The sequence below is a fragment of the Amblyomma maculatum genome, chromosome 1 (genome assembly GCF_055883805.1).
Source record: "Amblyomma maculatum isolate TAMU_Amacu chromosome 1, ASM5588380v1, whole genome shotgun sequence".
In the NCBI taxonomy this organism is placed as follows: domain Eukaryota; kingdom Metazoa; phylum Arthropoda; class Arachnida; order Ixodida; family Ixodidae; genus Amblyomma; species Amblyomma maculatum.
The window spans coordinates 340042405-340059947 of NC_139344.1; the positions used below are offsets into that span (position 1 = coordinate 340042405).

General features: G+C 43.5%; 4 protein-coding genes across 7 annotated transcripts in view; 2 read left to right on the plus strand and 2 right to left on the minus strand.

The window, feature by feature from the left end:
- LOC146207575 (SH3 domain-containing kinase-binding protein 1-like) overlaps positions 1–2121 on the minus strand; it is a 44529-nt gene extending 42408 nt beyond the window's left edge. For all 3 annotated transcript variants that reach the window (XM_084588719.1, XM_084588729.1, XM_084588714.1), the window contains exon 1: positions 1996–2121. In XM_084588719.1, coding sequence (XP_084444845.1) covers positions 1996–1999 — 4 coding nt within the window. In that variant the 5' untranslated portion in view covers positions 2000–2121. The remainder of the gene's footprint in view (positions 1–1995) is intronic.
- Position 2122: 1 nt separating this feature from the next.
- LOC146207576 (methylmalonyl-CoA mutase, mitochondrial-like) lies at positions 2123–4700 on the plus strand. Its single transcript, XM_084588702.1, has one exon. It carries the CDS (start codon positions 2327–2329, stop codon positions 4643–4645), a length of 2319 nt encoding a protein of 772 aa, XP_084444828.1. The 5' UTR covers positions 2123–2326; the 3' UTR covers positions 4646–4700.
- Positions 4701–6817: 2117 nt separating this feature from the next.
- mora (cysteine and histidine rich domain containing protein) lies at positions 6818–14542 on the plus strand. Of its 2 annotated transcripts, none has more exons than XM_084588787.1 (10): positions 6818–6958; positions 7395–7485; positions 7737–7843; positions 9018–9110; positions 9749–9914; positions 9977–10029; positions 12287–12357; positions 12483–12582; positions 13378–13569; positions 14259–14542. In XM_084588787.1, exons 2-10 carry the CDS (start codon positions 7419–7421, stop codon positions 14409–14411), a joined length of 1002 nt encoding a protein of 333 aa, XP_084444913.1. In that variant the 5' UTR covers positions 6818–6958; positions 7395–7418; the 3' UTR covers positions 14412–14542. The 2 variants fall into 2 exon arrangements, with proteins under 2 accessions (XP_084444913.1, XP_084444918.1); XM_084588792.1 differs by lacking the exon at positions 6818–6958 and adding an exon at positions 7054–7328.
- Positions 14543–15716: 1174 nt separating this feature from the next.
- On the minus strand, positions 15717–17379 carry LOC146207578 (mitochondrial import inner membrane translocase subunit Tim13-B). Its single transcript, XM_084588803.1, has 3 exons — positions 17153–17379; positions 16831–16899; positions 15717–16151 (listed from the first exon to the last, which is right to left on the minus strand). The coding sequence occupies exons 1-3, from the start codon at positions 17255–17257 to the stop codon at positions 16053–16055; spliced, it is 273 nt and encodes a 90-aa protein (XP_084444929.1). The 5' UTR covers positions 17258–17379; the 3' UTR covers positions 15717–16052.
- Positions 17380–17543: the final 164 nt, after the last annotated feature.

A 17543-nucleotide genomic window follows, 5' to 3' on the forward strand; every position in this document is an offset into this window, starting at 1 on the left:
TTACAAGATTTTAATCGTAACTTCTCTGTAATGCAGATTCAATATTTTAGACAAGAAGAAAATACAAATGCCTTCTTCATTATGAATTACAGAATATGCAACTACAAGGCGTGACATATGCACTACTGGAAGGAAAAAAAAAAAATTCAAGTTCAAACAGCAGGTCAATGCACTACCGGAGGCCTCATTGACAATGTGCATTCTTTTCACAAGACAAACAGCTTCAAAAAGTCACTGGTGCTATTCCGAACATTGCAGAAATGCAGCTCATTATGGTCTATACGAGAAGGAATCTGCCAGTACTCTCACACAGTGCATATGAGTTTTAATGATAAGCATGTGCATAGGTTAACAGCTGTGCTAGCAAAAAAAAATAAATAAATAAAAAGCATTAAGAAAATGACGCAAAATAGATTTGCGCCATTTAAAAATTAAATTTGCAAATTGGGAACCCGGGAAATCGTTTCTTCGCTGTCAGAAGTGTCAATGACAGATGTACAAAGTATTGTTTCACTTACGACAATTCTTGATTGTATATTATGTTGGGGAATCAAAACAAGCGTGCAACTATTGTTCTGCTTACATTTCTTTCACAAATATGCCACTGGCAATAAATGATCTAATTTATTGAGTGGCCCCATGCTTAATTTATTGAGTGGCCCCATGCTTAACTTTGGTTTCAGTTTGGGTAGTTTAGTAGTGACCACCCATCATTCTGAGTTCATTCTTATCTCATGGACCAACCTATCTCACTTCCATTACATTTGGGATGGAATGGTCATCCATGAAATTTATTTTAGCCAAACAGAAGTATGCTTAGACGTAAAGAAGCGATAGATAGCGCTCGCTCGCCATTTTCCGGTTCAGTTCCGGCTTGCCCCGGCAAGCCGCACCTGCCCTGCATACACATTTCGGTTATGCGTTTTCTATGCCGCAGAGGTAGTAAAGCAACTTCGATCTTCACTGCTCATCGGTTGAGCGGAAGGCAAACCGCTTCTTTCAGACAGCAAGAGTTTCGCAAGTCGGTTCGAAGGTCGTTCCACACGCTCGCCTGCTTGTCTCCCGCGTCAACGACTCGCTCGTTGAAGCGTTTCCTGCCGAACGCGTGCGCCCTGTTGTTCTCATCAGTCACCAGAGGCGACCACCATTCGCAGTATTGCAACGAATGGCAATAAGCGCGCTTTATAGTCGGCTCAAAGCACCATGAAGAAGCGCGCTAAGTTCAGGGGCAGACCACTCAGAAACGTGACTTCTACAAGAGGGCTTCCTGTCAAACCGGGAACGCCACAATCGCTGCAGCTAGACATGTAGTTGATGCTCTTTCGAAACCCGCATCGTACAAATAAGAATGCATTTGCGGCCATACAAGATAAAGATGATATATGCCTGAGTATCACTGGGATGCAAAAAAAAGAAAAAAAAATGACGTTATTGCAGTAGTGCTGAATAACATCAAGCTAGAGTTTACGGCGGGCATACGGAGTTCTCGCCAGCGATGAGCTTTGTCAAAACAACGCAAAACCGTCCGCCGGTGTGTCCCCCATTCGTTATCAGCTGAGTTGACACAATTAGGCCCCACTTCCTCCTGTTGAACCGACGGGCCCGGTCGCGAAATAAGAGAAAATCGAATCTGGGACAAAAAAAAAAACGAGGAGCATCCTACCTTTTCCCCGTTTACTGGTGTTCGCTTGTTTTGTGTTCCGCTAAGTTTTTAATCGCATGTGGCACTAGCTCCTATGAAGAGTTAAGAATTCAAAACTACGATGAGCACACCGCGACGCTGTCAAATCGCTTATATTTTTCGGCCCCGATAAACTACAAAGCTTGACGGCGGCAGGTTGGCCTTTCGGCGATGGGTGGAACACAGCTTTGGGTTGCTAACTGACGATACTGCGTAGCAGGTGTGCCTCGACGAACAGTCTGCGAGTTCCGATAACCCATTAGCAAGGATATGCCACCCAGTGTCGAGAGAAAACTGAAGAAATGTGTACGAACCCATTCCAGTCGTCTTGTCATCAGCTTTTCGATTTTGTAGGTGTAGCCCCCAGCGGAAGTGTCACCAACTTCCGGTAAACGCGCCGCTTGAGCTGGTTGCGCCATCTGTTGTGAAAAAAATAAAATTGTTCGTGACGTTCAATCGTAACGACGGAACCCGAAAAACTTCGGAGCAGCAGGCTGCAGTCACTGCAGTTATGGAGTAGTTACAGGAAACTGTGGTTACGTGCTTGAATCTCCTTGGTATTGGCTCGACAATCATATCGTAAAGCATGATACACATTCTGTGAACTATATTCGTGTGCGCGGTTCTGAACCAAAATCGTCAAGCATGCTGCGAGCTTCGAAGTCCTGGCGTAATCTTTTCTACAAGAGCACGTATGTCCAGTCTTCGTGGGACTCTACTAGCGCTGCTGCAAGCAGTGATGCTGGTGCCGCTCCGGCAGCGTCCCCTTCAACGGCAGCGGCTCCGGCGAGTGCTGCCTCGAACGTTGTGGATTTCAAGTTTCCCCCAGAATGGGTGAAGCGTGCCACCAAGCAGCTCAAAGGAAAGCCACCGGAGTCTCTCAAATGGGAAACTTCCGAAGGCATCACCATAAAGCCCCTGTACACAAGCGAGGACATCAAGGGGTTGCCCGAAGACTACCCCGGCATGTTTCCCTTCACCAGGGGCCCTTACCCTACGATGTACGCAGGTCGCCCGTGGACGATTCGTCAGTACGCCGGTTTCAGTACAGTCGAAGAAAGTAACAGATTCTACAAGGACAACATAAAAGCCGGTGTGCAGGGGCTGTCGGTTGCCTTTGATTTGGCGACGCACTGCGGATACGACTCCGATAATCCGCGAGTCAAAGGAGATGTCGGTATGGCCGGTGTGGCTGTCGATTCCGTCGAAGACATGAAGGCACTCTTCGATGGCATACCCTTGGAGAAAATCTCGGTGTCCATGACCATGAACGGTGCTGTTATTCCTGTGCTGGCAATGTTCATTGTCGCTGGAGAGGAACAGGGTGTGGAGGTGGGGCTCCTTTCTGGAACGATCCAAAATGACATCCTCAAGGAGTTCATGGTGCGGAACACATACATTTACCCCCCAGAACCATCAATGCGCATCATCGGCGACATTTTCTCGTTCGTCTCGAAGAACATGCCTAAGTACAATTCCATCTCCATCTCAGGCTACCACATTCAAGAAGCAGGGGCAAACAACGTCCTGGAACTAGCATTTACAATTGCAGATGGACTCGAGTACTGCAGAACTGGACTGAAAGCAGGTATGAGCATTGATGACTTTGCACCTCGGCTGTCATTCTTCTGGGGTATTGGCATGAAGTTTTACATGGAGATTGCAAAAATGAGGGCAGCACGTAGGCTGTGGGCTACCCTTATCAAACAGAATTTCAACCCCAAGAACGAAAATTCGCTGAAGCTTCGTACTCACTCCCAGACTTCAGGCTGGTCTCTTACGGAGCAGGACCCTTACAATAACATTGTACGCACCACAATAGAAGCTATGGCATCTGTATTTGGTGGAACCCAATCTCTCCACACCAATGCATTTGACGAGGCCCTTGCTCTGCCATCTCGTTTCAGTGCAAGGATTGCTAGAAATACTCAAATTATACTACAGGAAGAGAGTGGAATACCACACGTAATAGATCCTTGGGGAGGCTCATATCTCATGGAGAAGCTCACTGCTGAAGTGTACGATGAAGCTCTGAAGGTGATCAATGAAGTTGAAGAACTGGGAGGCATGGCAAAGGCTGTTTCATCAGGCATGCCCAAACTGCGCATTGAGGAATGTGCAGCCAGAAAGCAGGCTCTAATTGACAGTGGCAAGGAAGTTATTGTGGGTGTAAACAAATATCGACTCGAAAAGGAGGACCCCATTGACGTCTTGATGGTAGACAACACTAAGGTGAGAAATTCTCAGATTGCCAAGTTGGAACAGATCCGCAAGAGCCGGGACAACGCAAAAACTGAAGCAGCTCTCAATGCTATTACGGAGGCTGCTAAGTCTGGAGAAGGCAACCTGTTAGCCTTGGCCATTGAAGCAGCCAGACTGAGGGCTACTGTTGGTGAAATTTCTTATGCCATGGAAAAAGTGTTTGGCCGTCATGTTGCATCTGACAGAATGGTTTCTGGTGCCTACAAGTCAACATTTGGAGAGGATGAGGAAATTGCGTCTGTGATGGCCAAAGTGAATGCTTTCCAGGAACGAGAGGGACGACGACCACGTATTCTTGTGGCCAAGATGGGACAGGATGGTCATGACAGGGGTGCCAAAGTTATAGCAACTGGATTTGCTGACATGGGCTTTGATGTGGATATAGGACCCCTCTTTCAGACTCCTGAAGAAGTTGCACAGCAGGCAATTGATGCTGATGTGCACGTTGTTGGTGTGAGCAGCTTGGCTGCTGGTCACAAGACTCTTGTTCCAGAGCTCGTAAAAGCCCTGCAAAAAATGAATAGGCCAGACATCCACATTGTTGTAGGAGGTGTCATTCCACCGCAGGATTATGATTTCTTGTATAAAGCAGGTGCAGCTGCAATCTTTGGTCCTGGCACACGCATACCAAAATGTGCTGAGCAGGTTCTCGAAGTGATTTCAGAAAAAGGGAACAAGGAAAAAGGACAGCAGCAAGCATGATGACATTATTGAAAAATAAACATGCTTCCAGAAAATTTGCCTTTTCTTTTTGGCATGTTGTTTATATACTGTAGACATCACTTCAAGCTAAGCACTAGTAGCATAACCCTGCTTTGACCAAGCTACATAGGCTGATAAGTGCTGCATTTTGGGCTAACAGAAAGCAGCAGATGCAGTTTTTTGTGCGTGTGGTGAGAAGCTGTAGTGAGCCATGATATTACATACTAGACTGTGATATCTAATGTACCACCTTTAGACAGTTTTTTTTTTCTTTTTCATAAGGCTGCAAATGCGAGATTTATTGCCGGAAAAGTAGTTTGGGAAAAGACCTCGCAGATATAAGTGTACAGCATAAGAAACAGCAAAATTAAGTGAACAGCAGTGAAAAACCTACACTTACCCCTCCTCCTATATCAAGCCCTAATTTGTGAAACCAGTTCAAATAATGGACATATGTGAACTGTCATGTGGACTGCCATCTAACATGAAGTTGTGCTGTGCCTTCCAATACCAAGAGCATGGTTACCAATGCACAGTATTTTCATTAGTTTCTGAGAAAACAAAAGTAAATGAAATAGCTGTCTCATTTCTTGGTGGACACCTCAACACAACTATCTTTGAGAAAGGCTGTACCTCAACTACGTAGAACATAGCAATTTTATAAAAGTGTTGTGTAAGTTGCCTGTATATATTGTCTAATATATGTTGAGGTGACGGGAAAAAAAAGTAATTATATAGTGAACATTAAAAATAAGCATTGTACTAATGTTGACTTTTGAAATTTATTTTAGTGCTGAATAATGACATTTTAATTTTACAACGAATATATGTTGAGGTGACGGGAAAAAAAAGTCATTATATAGTGAACATTAAAAATAAGCATTGTACTAATGTTGACTTTTGAAATTTATTTTAGTGCTGAATAATGACATTTTAATTTTACAACGAAATGTTGATATTTAATGTAATCTTCTACATGTTAAAATGATCAGCCATAGAACAAAATAGCAAATATAATTCAAGCACTGAACCTAAGTACTTTTGCCATTTTACTTCTAGTAAACATGTTTTTTTTTTAAATAACACTTCTTTGCCACTGTATCTTTGTGATAACACCTAGAATGCATGCACAGCCCTAGTATTTTGCTAGAAAGCGTTGCTTATTATCTGTTCACCACAATAGCTCATGGGATGCCTCTCAGTTCTGGATAAAGCTTGAGTGGAGGACTTGTGCTGCATTGTGGGGGCTAGAAGGGGATAGCTGTATTGCAAAAGTGCTGCCCTCATATAGTGTTGATCCATGGTTGATCTTTGAAAAGCGTTCAATTTGTGCACTATATCGTGAGTAGTGGGCAACGTGCTGGTACAAGTTAGACTTATGTTGTTCAAATGTTTATGAAAACGTTCTAATTTTTCTTTTTTTTTTTGTGTGTGTAGCATTGCTTAAACGTTGCAAAAAGGACATCGCAATAACGTTAGACTGAAATATTGGTGCTATATCCCATCTGAAGATCACTATCAAAATGGGCTGCCGCAGCCGAGAACCCGCCCCCTCGATCTCTGCTCAGTTCTACTATTTAGGATAATTAAATAGAGCAATAAACTTGTAACAGTATCGAAGATTTGATTTCGGAGTGCAGGCCAGTGTTCTTTTACTGCACATAAGGTAAGGAGAGGTGTAGTAAATATCTGTTACACAATTCTCCATGGACACTAGAACTGCGCTGTAAAGGAAGGGAGGAAGGTGGATTGAAAGAAGGAAGAGAAGAAGAGGTATATTGCAGTGGAGGGCTCCCAAATAATTTCGTCCATCTGGGAATCTCCCCGCCACGGTGGCGCAGTTGTTAAATGCCGGAGTACCTGCAGGTTCGAACCCGACCGCCGGCTGTTGCGTTTCGATGGGGGTAGGGAGCCAGATGGAGGTGAAACGTTCGCTCCCACCCTCCTCCCTTTTCTTACAACGCAGTTCAGGTGACCATGAAATATGAAATATACTGAGCCTTTCCTTTCCTGTAAACCAAATAAAAGGGGTAAAAAAAAAAGTGAGGGATTTCTAACATTTCGCAGCACACGGAAGCCTTTGCGTTTCGCCCCCATCGAAACGTCGAGTAGAAGTCTACTATGAAACGGCGTAGTTTCTCTATGCGTCTTGTAGTGTAGCATCATCATCAGTTTTTTTTTTTTTGTTGCGTCACCGTCGTTACGTCACATCAACTTGCTGTTGATGTTTTCTGTCGTCTTTCAGCTGAAATAGCTGAAGTGGCTGAAGCGTGCTTGGGTGTAGCTTTGCTGTGCCGGCGAGTTCTTCACTGAGTAGGTCGCTTTGATCCTTGAATTTGAAATCAGATTTTACGTTAAGCACCGGCCGAGGGTTGTTCCGTCATAATGGGCCATGCTGACAAGGAGTTTCATTGAAAGAATCCTCTCAAGCCGGTGCTGCCTTCTAGAAAGTTCCTTCGAAATTTCCGCGTGAAATCAGTGTCGCATCTTATGTACTATCAAACATTAGATTTTCATTCACTGTTCTCTTGACAAATACTGTCATCCAGCGCGTCTACGCGACCTGAATCGTCTCCGCGGGAGGAGCTCTCCACCTCCATGGACACGGACCTGTGGAAACGCTCACAGAAGCTCCTCCGCTTCCCCCAACTCCAAAGAATTTGTGGATAGTTTTGCTTCCACTGTGCGCAGAAACCCGGTCGTTCATGTGCATCATCCGTAAGTGACCACCGTGTTCCGTCTTCCGCAGGAGTCGCTACGCAGCAGCCGAGCCATGCCCAAGGTGCTGTGTTACAACAAGGGATGCCTTAAGGAGTTCGACCCGAACGAAAACGCTCCAGGTGAGGCCACTGATGGCGTGACGCGCGCTGCCGTCGTGTTTAAAAGCAAAATACGTCAATGTGCTTAAATGTTCTTGTACAGAGCACCCTTGATTGTCAACAGGAAGTGCGCTAAAATGAATTTGCTCTGCCTGTGCCTGGGCATAAAAGCTGCGGATTCGTTGAGGCGCTGGCTTGTGAAATTAGCTATGCTTGGATTCCTGCAGAATTCTTATATAAATTCTTTTTGTTTCTTCTGCCGTTTGTTTCAGATGCTTGCATACACCATCCGGGAAAGCCCGTGTTCCACGATGCCTACAAAGGTTGGTCATGCTGCAAAGCTAGGACCACGGATTTCACCGAGTTCCTAAATATAAAGGTAAGCAGTCAGTTCTTTCCTCCTTCTTTTTTTTTTCTGGGCTGATCTAGGTGTTGGCAAAGAAATAAAAGCAAGCGGCACGAGGATGACTATAACTTTGCTGGCTAGGGATTGGACCTTTAGGTTTAAATTAGAAAAAAAAAAAAAAAAGTAGAAGCATGCACAGTTCAACTTTCGAAATCGGTTTCAATTGAAAAAGGTCAGAATTTTCAGACTGCATGCCACAGCTACATAGTAGTAATTGCATTTGGTCAGAGAATAAAATTAAGTATGTAAAGCTGGGGCGCCATAGTATGGTAGTGCTGGGCGCCGTTGTGCCGTTTGAGGTATTGCATTGCTACCATATGTACCTTTGCCGACTGGAAGGCTCAACCTCCTTTCTATGCATTCTAGTCTGGTGTAGAGCTGCTCACTCACATCACCTACCTTTGGCAGTTATTTGGTTCAGTAGGAAGCTCTGCTGCATGCAAGGACAATGAGAAAGTGTGCATAACTTCCATGAAAATGTCATGTTCTGGATATCTATGTGACTAAGTGGCAGTTGCATCGCTTACGTCAACTTGTAGACAACATGATGCCCCCTCCTCTTGCTTAACCCAGCACAAAACGTCTAAATGATAACACGTTAACCCAACTTCTGGCGGTCAAATTCACCAAACATTTTGTTTGATGGCTTTGAAGTGGAGATAAGTTTATTTCAATACTTACAGGTTTAAATATGACCAATTGCCTGTTAATTAATGTAAATTGAGTGCCTAAGCTTACGAAAATTGGGAAGTAAACTACAACTTTTTACTTGCATAAGAATGCCCTGTTATATCACTGCAAAAAAAAAAAAAAATCTGGTTGTTGGAAATTACACGCACGCACGCACGCACGCACGCACGCACACGCACGCGCACACACACACACACACACACACACACACACACACACACACACACACACACACACACACACACACACACACACACACACACACACACACAAATACAACTGAAAACTGCATTATGAAATAAACACTAAAATTTATGCGTCCATCGAATTAAAAAAAAATAATGCTTAACCCCCAAGTTAAGGTGCCTTGTTGACGCACTGCAAGTGCATTTTATTTTCAGGCTTTGGAGTTTACCATTACCAGTGTTTTTATGTTTATTTAATATTTTTATTTCAGGGCTGTGCCAAATCGTACCATCAAGACCAGAAGCCCCCAGAGTCTCCGAAACCAGAAAGGAAAGCTGATATTGAAAATGAAGACAAAGTTGAGGTGCAGTTCTTTGTATTGAATTAATGCTTTTTATTATCTTTCTCTTGACAGGAACACCTGCTTTTTTCTATGGAGGCACCACTTATCTCAATCACTATGCCTTGGTGGAATTCTGAGTCTTGGCCACTTATATACTAGGTGCGCCAAGAACTAGTGTGTTATGTTGCCATTTGTTCTGTGCTTGAGTGTTTGCCCCGTGTATAAGCAAAAAACTAGACACCCCCACTAATGAAAAGAGGAAATACTTGCTACTACATGGTTTCAGTTGTAACAGGTTGGTGTGCTATAGACATAGAGCATTTGTCTGTGCTGTGCTGGTGCTTGAGGCAGAGTCGCACAGTTTATGCATCAGTGTTGCTTGTTATTAACACAACGATACTGCTTCATTCTTCTTTAGATAAAGCTGGGCAGCAATGCATAGTTCTGTGGTCTCTGTTGGACACATTTCACCGCTCATTAAATTTGAAATCAGGTTTTAATAGACAGCAGCAAGTAGCGAAAACAGCAGCTTAATAATGTACCTTGTCCATTTAGTGTTTACAGTTAACTTTGCTAAGCATTTTATTTTAGGCCATTGCTTTCAGAGAACTATCCACTTAGGTATTGCTCTGTGTCAAGTGCTTGCTTGACCGTTTCAGCCTTCCAAACCGGACAACCCACCGCCACGTGCACAGATAACTCCCATAATCAGGCCTGATGAAAATGAACCAATGGTGCGACTAAGGAGCTCAGTTGGGTCAAGTTTAACTCCTCTTCTGTGCAAGCTTTCCTTGGAGAAAAAGGAAGATGTTCCTGAAGTTGAAAGTAAGGACTTGTCCCTTGAACTTTAAAAAACAGTTTCAAGCAGTCAGTGTCTTGACTTTCAGCGGACACCGTTGTGACGGTTGGTACGACCTGCAAGAATCCTGGATGTCGTCAGGTAAGTTGTTTCTCATTAGCAAGAGTGGCGATTTTCTCTTAAAGGAACTCTGATGCGGGGCTGATTGGCCTAGCCTTAAAAGCAAACATTGCATGTGTGGACAGAAAAAGTGGTCCGAGCTGTGTGGGTACGTTGCTTTTGGTCAAAGGATTCGTGAAATGGTTGGTGTTGGGAAAACCTAGATGATTGATACAGGGACGGGAGGCACTGCTAAAACAGGCGTCATCTTTCAAAGACTTATCAAAATTTGCCATGCTGCGGTGGCTTAGTGTGGCTAGGGTGCTCAGCTGCTGATAATGGAACCCTCCACTACAGCATTTTTTATTGCCAATGTTGCCATGGGACACTATAAATCAGCCAAACTAAGTATTGTTTAAAAAGAGCATATTTACTCTCATGATGAATGGATTCCACCCTCCGACCCACCCAACCACCTTCTAAATATATATTAAAATTTGGGGGATGCATTTTTTACGCAGATTAAATGCTCAAGAAAAAATTGAGAGCACTAGAGAATCTACATTGCAGAAATGCGAAAGCTTGGCCGTTGCTGTTGCACACGGTACATCACGTTTGCTCTCATTATCACTATCAATTAAACGCACTGTCATTATCATCGCTACTGTCACCATTTTCATTATCACTAATTGCAGCATCGTTGTCATCGCTACTATCATCCTCACGCTAGACAAGGAGAATTATGTGCGTTTCACGATCCCGGGCTTGGTGCAGTTGGTTAAAGCGCTCGGCTGGGAATCCAAGGGATGGAGATTCGATTCTTGGTGGAGACAGGATTCTTTTTCTGATGTCATCAGGATGATTGACAGCTAATTTCCCTCTTCATGCATCCTTATTAGCAAGTGGCACATCAGCTCACAGATCCGGTGCACGGGATTTCATTCCATAAGCTTAGAAAGGCTTCTGCCTTAATAAAGCAGGGGATGGTTAATACTTTCTCCTCTGTAACCTTTATGTTCAACTTTTTCTTTTGGAAATTTGGGCTATGCCTCACCCTGTAGGCATTGTGTCACCCATTTACATGAAAATTAGCCGTTAGCGATGAACTGGATTTAGTCACCTCATTGCATCTTTTGCCTTGGTAGCATTGATCCGGCAGTCCGTTGTTGGAGCTTGCCTATTTAGCGGAGAGTAGGGGCTATGAGACCAGAGAATAATAGAGCTTGGGTCTATTTCTCTGTGTTTTTGCTATGAGAGGGAAAATATGAAGAAAATAAATTGTACTAAAAGTCTTCTGTGCACATTCATGCAAACTGTTGTGAATGATGTGTCACCCATTCATGCTATTTTGGCCAAAGAAGGCTAGGCAAAAATAGCATGACATGGCACCGATCCAACTGGTCTAGAATAGCTACTTGCAGTAACTGTTTCGATGCTTCACACTTGACTTAATGCCCACAACTGCCATTTCTGTCCATTTCGTTGCCCATATAGTTCTTCACTGAAACATGTCACTTGATCGAGCCAAAATGGTCTTTTAGTACCCTTAATATCGTCTGTTAGCTGAACAAAAACTTCTGTTCGACAGTACCTCCTCGCTCGAAATCGGGCATACAGTACCAGAACACACACACACACGCGCGCGCGCGCGACAGGCTGGATTTGCTTGGAGTAGGAAATGACAGCCGGCTTGTGATGAATTTTCCTTGTCCAAGGAGGTTAAATTCTGCACAAATTCACTTCATATCTTCACCAGGTGCATTGGATGAACTTTTTATCCGATGAAGAAACAGTCAGCCTCTTTACTGGAATTGCCTTCCTGAACTGTTGCAGGTGCGAGCCATTTCCACGTAGCACAGCTGTCAAAAACTTCCATGCTATTTGGCATGGTGACAAAGAATGAAGAAAAATTTAACTTGTTGCTGGCTCACTTTGGGCCTGCATTTAAAAAACAGAAAGAAAAGCTGTGAAGGATCCTCCTCGAAAGAGAAAGGACTGGTAGTTTTGAGTGGTTTACAGGTGCTTCCCAGTAATGAACCATCCATTCTTCAATGCTGATTGACTCAGCTTATGACTGCAAATGGTTAAGCAGGATTTGTACAGTGCAAATAATCTGCATGTTGCCTAGTGAGTTTGCACCTTTATTTATCTTAAGCTTTTGCACAGCAACAGAATGGTACACATAGAAAAATCCGCCTGTGTAGGCATTTTTTTTTTAACTTTATGCACCTGCAGATTACTGTGCTTTTAATTTTTGGCACGCTAAAAAAATAGTTGTTTTTGTCTGCTGCCTTTTCAGACGTACCAGGGTGAACACAGCAACCTGGAGACTTGCCTCTACCACTCGGGCTTCCCAATATTCCACGAGGGGTAAACTCTTTTTCTCTGATTCTTCGCACGTCACCAGATTTGTGATGGGATTTAAGCCCAGTTTGAATTGCCTCTTTGGCCTGCTTTCCTCGATTCTAACTTTGCCCTTTGCATGGCAACTGCAGGATGAAGTATTGGACGTGCTGCCAAAGAAAGACATCTGATTTTGCCAACTTCCTAGAGCAGCCAGGCTGCACGTCAGGCAGCCACACATGGATTAAAAAGGTACAAGCAGACTCATGGAGATATTTTCAAACAGTAACACCAACTGCTAAGCACACTGGTGCTAAACAGCACAGTATAAACAGTACAAGAGCAAGGAAAGGCAAAATTAGAGAAGAAAGGATTGAAGTACATTTTGGGAATGGCACCAAAATGCAGCCGCTGAGCGAGAAACCGGGAGTGCTGAAGGTGCTGCTCTATGATGATAGTGTTAGCTAGTCCCTTTAAAGTGTAGACAGTGCCACCTAGTAGCACATGCTATAAGTTGTGTGCCTGGAGCATGAGTGGCAGCAGCATTTTTGTTTTTGTCTAGCAATGCATACTGCTAATTATGGCCTCTTGTCCAGGCTAATGGGCGTATTCTCAGAGAATGTGAATGTATGTAGTAGCAGGGAGTCTGGTAGAGAAATGAGGTCAGTTTGTGGGAAACTGGATGGTCCCATCTGGCGCCGGACAGCACTAATTGACCAGTTAGAAGAGATTTTTTTTTTTCTGCTCTGATCATAGCTGGGGACTGTGATGGTGAGGGTTGAAAGGTAAAACAGCCAGAAGTATGGGCATGGGAGCTTGTCTGCCGCACTCCTGAGTTGAGTCAGGTGTGTAGGGGAGAAAATGGTTACGTATCAGTTCTAGTCTCCTAGCAAGCTACCATAGCTTTTGTTTGTTTGCTTAGGCAAATGAACATCAAACTGCATGTTCCGTCTCCATTTTGTTTGCTTCTCATGTGTCAAGTGTCTGGGCTGTTGCCTTGAGGGATTTTCAGCTGAAGATATATATACATATATTTGGGCTGTGCAGAAGACGGCAGAAACGCAAGCATCTTGCCGTTACGACTGGTACCAGACAGGAAACACTGTAGTGATCAGCGTCTTCACCAAGCTGCCTATACCTGATGAATCATATGTTGAAGCAAACCCAGTTAAGCTGCACCTGCACATCACCTTTGGGGAAGACCGTGTCATCTTTGACCAAGTATTTGTGCTTAACGGAGTAAGTAGCATGGCTTGGATTTTCATTGCTTCATGCAACAAAGAAGCTTTCATGTCTCTTTCACAGGGCACAAAATGAGAGAAAGAGTAACACAAATGTTAAATGAGAGACTGGGTGCCGTTTGTGTGGTTTGGAGTTGGAGACTGGTTTTTTTTCATTGGCAAGCAAAGTTTGCACATTACTGCAGATCGTATGCATTGAATTCAAATACACTAACTTGTATTGTTGTTTGTAGAGAGCATAGTATCCAGTGTGATATTAAACGTGGTAGTTACAGCCAAGGTATGTTTCGGAGCAGCTGTTGTAGTAGAAAATGTATGTTCTTTGGCCGCGAGTTCAAATGAGCAAGCAATTTCAGAACTTCTTAATATTCAGACAGGATGGCAAATACTTAATACAGTTCAAACCAAACTAGGAAACACTGTTAGTGATCTATTCCAAATTTCGGATATTCTGAAAATGCTCTGAGAGCAATAACATACTGAGGAAGAAATAGCACTGTGCTCTGGGCACAATTGGCGCAGCTGCCAATTGTTTTAAATTGTTGAAATGTTTTAAATTGTGCTAGAAAAACGAGTTATGGACAGTGAAACTTTACTCGATTGTCAAAGCTTTTGATTATTAACACAGAAGGTGCCAAAGGAACAAGGTTCAGTTTCACGTTTTCCCCTTTCCACTTTGTGCTGCAGGTGGTCGATGTGGAGAAAAGTTCGGTGCAGTACCTCGGAAGCAAAGTAGAAGTGAACCTCAAGAAAAGGGACAATGTTGGCTGGCGGATGTTGACTCTTCCACCCCCAAAACAAAGAATTCAGGATGGTGATGGAGATACGGAAGATACTTAAAATGATGCCTATACCATAGATCTTTCACTGGAGCACGAAAAATGGAGAACTGATGAAGAGCTTACCTAATGCAAAGCATGTGCCTCGCTCATCAACAGACTGTGGTCATTAAAGAAACTTGTTCTGAATTACTTTCGTATTTCCTTCTGTGCCATCAGTGAGCAGTATGGCTCGCTGATTGAACTGTGTGGACTGTCAAAGGCTCATAGACGTGAACTGCAGTTTAAGAAACTGGACAATTACCTTCTGTCTCCACAGTTGCACATAATTTCTGTGGCGCTTGTAATGTGCTGCAATTAGCTAAACCTTACATTTCAAACCCTTTGCAAAAATGTGGTATCTTAGGTTTTTGTTAAGCTTGTTTTGAAAGGACTAAAATGTTTTGTCATATGCTTGTGACAGGAATGAGAAAAGAAGTGCAAATGAGGCCATAAAAAGTGCTGCTGTGACAGTGAGGACACTACCTACTGCATTATAAATCAATGGAGGGGGGGGGAGGGGCAGCAAATCTGGGTGCCGTCCTTACCATCTGAAAACTTACAACTGTAACAACAAGCATCGCTTATAGCCATCCTGTGTGTCATTCTCTTTTACCTGCTCTTTCACTCATGCATTTCACATGTTTTAGTGTCCATTACTGAGGCTTTTTGCTGCATCAAAGCATTAAAGTGTATAGACACATAATTTTTGGGTTCGTGCTTTACGATTTGTTAATGCTGCCTAAGGCATAACTGAGCACGGATCACCACGTCATATTCGCCTACGACTGCTGGATAATTTATAATCGAATTTCGTTTCTCGCCTGTTTCGGTTTAACAGCCGAGCGATGGCTGTGACGTCACAGTCAAGTCTAGGTCACGTGAGGGATGAAAATACAGCGATATAATCATTGCTTTGTCGTTAGAATTCACTACACTGATGAACCCAGCCTGCCTCAAGAACAGGAATCAGCGATCATATCGCTGTTTTTTCATGCCGTGTAACAAGACTTGATTGTGACGTCACAGCCATCTCTTGGCTGCGGAAACCGAAACTGGCGAGAAAAGAAAATTCAATTATAAATTATTTAGCGTTCATATGAGAAACCTGCATGCGGATCGATATACAGGAATGTCTTATGCATCATTAACAGGGAGAAAAAATGTCACCAAAATTTTGTGCCTATAGTCCTTTAAAAACATTGAGCAATATGAACGGTCACTGTGTATACGAAATTTTATATTATGTTAGCAAAGCTTGGCAGTGCCTGTATGTTCCCAGATTTGAGAACAAAAATCGTGCTCCCTTTCACAGAAAACATCCAAGTCCGCAACTTGATTTCTTTTAATACCTTCTTGCTTGTTGGTGAAAATGCCTGGCGTGATTTTTAAAGCACAGCAACCAAGCATTGTCACAATGGCAATAACAATCCTCGAGTGCACACACTTGCACAAACTAAGCGAATGGCACGCAATTCACTCAGCCGCTTTTATCAATTAAAATGCGTCGTACCACTACCATATAGTTATCTACAGTGTTTTTCTGCGTGCATGGTATGCACACAGTAGAGGTTGCAATCTTCATAACAGCGAGGCATAACCAGTGCAGGAAAAAGTTTCTGGCGGTGGCTGCCACATCTTGGAATGTCCCACAATCCAAGCGTCACATTTGACCCCTCTCTCTTGCGATTCGGCTGCCATATGATCTGGACACTATGTTCCAAGAGTCCATGTAACGGTCCATACACATGGATATACATTTCTGGAAAACAATGATAAACACTGTTACCCGAATTCCGTGCTAGGTTATTGGTAATAAAGAGCTAAAGTAATAACACCAACTGCCAAAGTGTTAACAAAAAATCCAAGTCCATTAGACAGATGCCAAAGTGTTAACAAAAAATCAAAGTCCATTTGACAGATCTCAACCTATCGCTTGCCAGACCCTGGGGCGGAGCAGCTGGTGCTCCCTATTCAAAGACCTCGAAAGTAATTTGCATTCCAAGCTACCTGCAAATATCCCCGTTGCATCACCGACGAGCAGTCGGCACGCAGTAAAAATCCATCTGCACTTGTACCGAGCGCACGTGAGCGATGCGCTGCGAAAAAACAAAAGCGAGGAAGTCTGACAGCAGCTGCCAATACGCCGATCCCCTTTGTGGATATATGTGCTATTAATTTAGAGGAAAACAACAGTACCTCACAGTGGGATTGCGTCATTTTATCCCGAGGTAATAGCAGCAGTAGCACTTTTTTGACATCGATCGTACCCGAGTTGCAGCAAATTCCCTACACTGAAACCTAGGCGCTGCCTCTGATGCACTGTGACGACAATCATATTTGCAGTGGTTGGGTGTGTATGTTTCACATTCTGTTAAGACCTACTTTTATCCATTGCATCGTTTCCACGAGTAAAATATGCAGTTTCAATGTGAACGCACCTGTTCGGAATTGTCCAGAGTGGTCCCAGGCTTTGATATGCACTTCTTAAAGCATTTCTCCGTCATTTTCTGGAACAAAAAAGAGTTCGACGGTTAGCACGAGCTTGCATGTTTGGGTTGACCTCTACAACAAGCACCACACACGTGCCATGAGTGAAGCGGATCGCGGAAAGTTGACAGTCGATAATTTTACTCCGCAAGTCACAAAACTACATGTAAACGACTCCTATAGGAACCCTGCAGACTTGTGCTAAAGAAGCTTTTTTTGTGTGTTACAATCTTCTATCCGCTGGTAGAGGTGAGCTACAGCTCCCGTCGTCACCTGCAATAACTCTTGAGCGTTGGCCACGGCGATTTGCTGCTTAACTTGGTCCATCAACTCTTCTTTCTGAGCTCCGGTGAGCTTTCCAGCCGATAGGCTATCCATCCTTGGTGCTGTTAGCGGTGCACGACGGAAAAAAAAAATTCAGTAGAGTACCCGCAGTGGTTACCCGGTTACCCACGTGAAAAAGTTACCCGGCCGTGTACGACAACAAAAAGCAAAGCGCAATAACACAAAAGAAGACAAGTGAATCCATGTTGGGCCAATTGCTCCGGCTACTGCTTAAAACGTCAGTTTTAAACAAAAACATTTAAAGTACAATGGTTTATTTATATTTACATTAGCGTGTTTTGAAATAAAATTTACCGCAACTTTGCGACATTTTTGTTTT

Excerpts from the sequence above, each read along its gene's own strand:
- LOC146207576 (XM_084588702.1), top strand. The coding sequence starts at position 2,327 with ATGCTGCGAGCTTCGAAGTCCTGGCGTAATCTTTTCTACAAGAGCACG.
- mora (XM_084588787.1), top strand. The coding sequence starts at position 7,419 with ATGCCCAAGGTGCTGTGTTACAACAAGGGATGCCTTAAGGAGTTCGAC. Across the intron at positions 7,486-7,736 it reads CCCGAACGAAAACGCTCCAG|ATGCTTGCATACACCATCCG; the intron begins GTGAGGCCACTG and ends CGTTTGTTTCAG. Across the intron at positions 12,358-12,482 it reads TTCCCAATATTCCACGAGGG|GATGAAGTATTGGACGTGCT; the intron begins GTAAACTCTTTT and ends TGGCAACTGCAG.
- LOC146207578 (XM_084588803.1), bottom strand. The coding sequence starts at position 17,257 with ATGGATAGCCTATCGGCTGGAAAGCTCACCGGAGCTCAGAAAGAAGAG. Across the intron at positions 16,900-17,152 it reads ACGCTCAAGAGTTATTGCAG|AAAATGACGGAGAAATGCTT; the intron begins GTGACGACGGGA and ends TTTTTGTTCCAG. Across the intron at positions 16,152-16,830 it reads CTCTGGACAATTCCGAACAG|AAATGTATATCCATGTGTAT; the intron begins GTGCGTTCACAT and ends ATTGTTTTCCAG.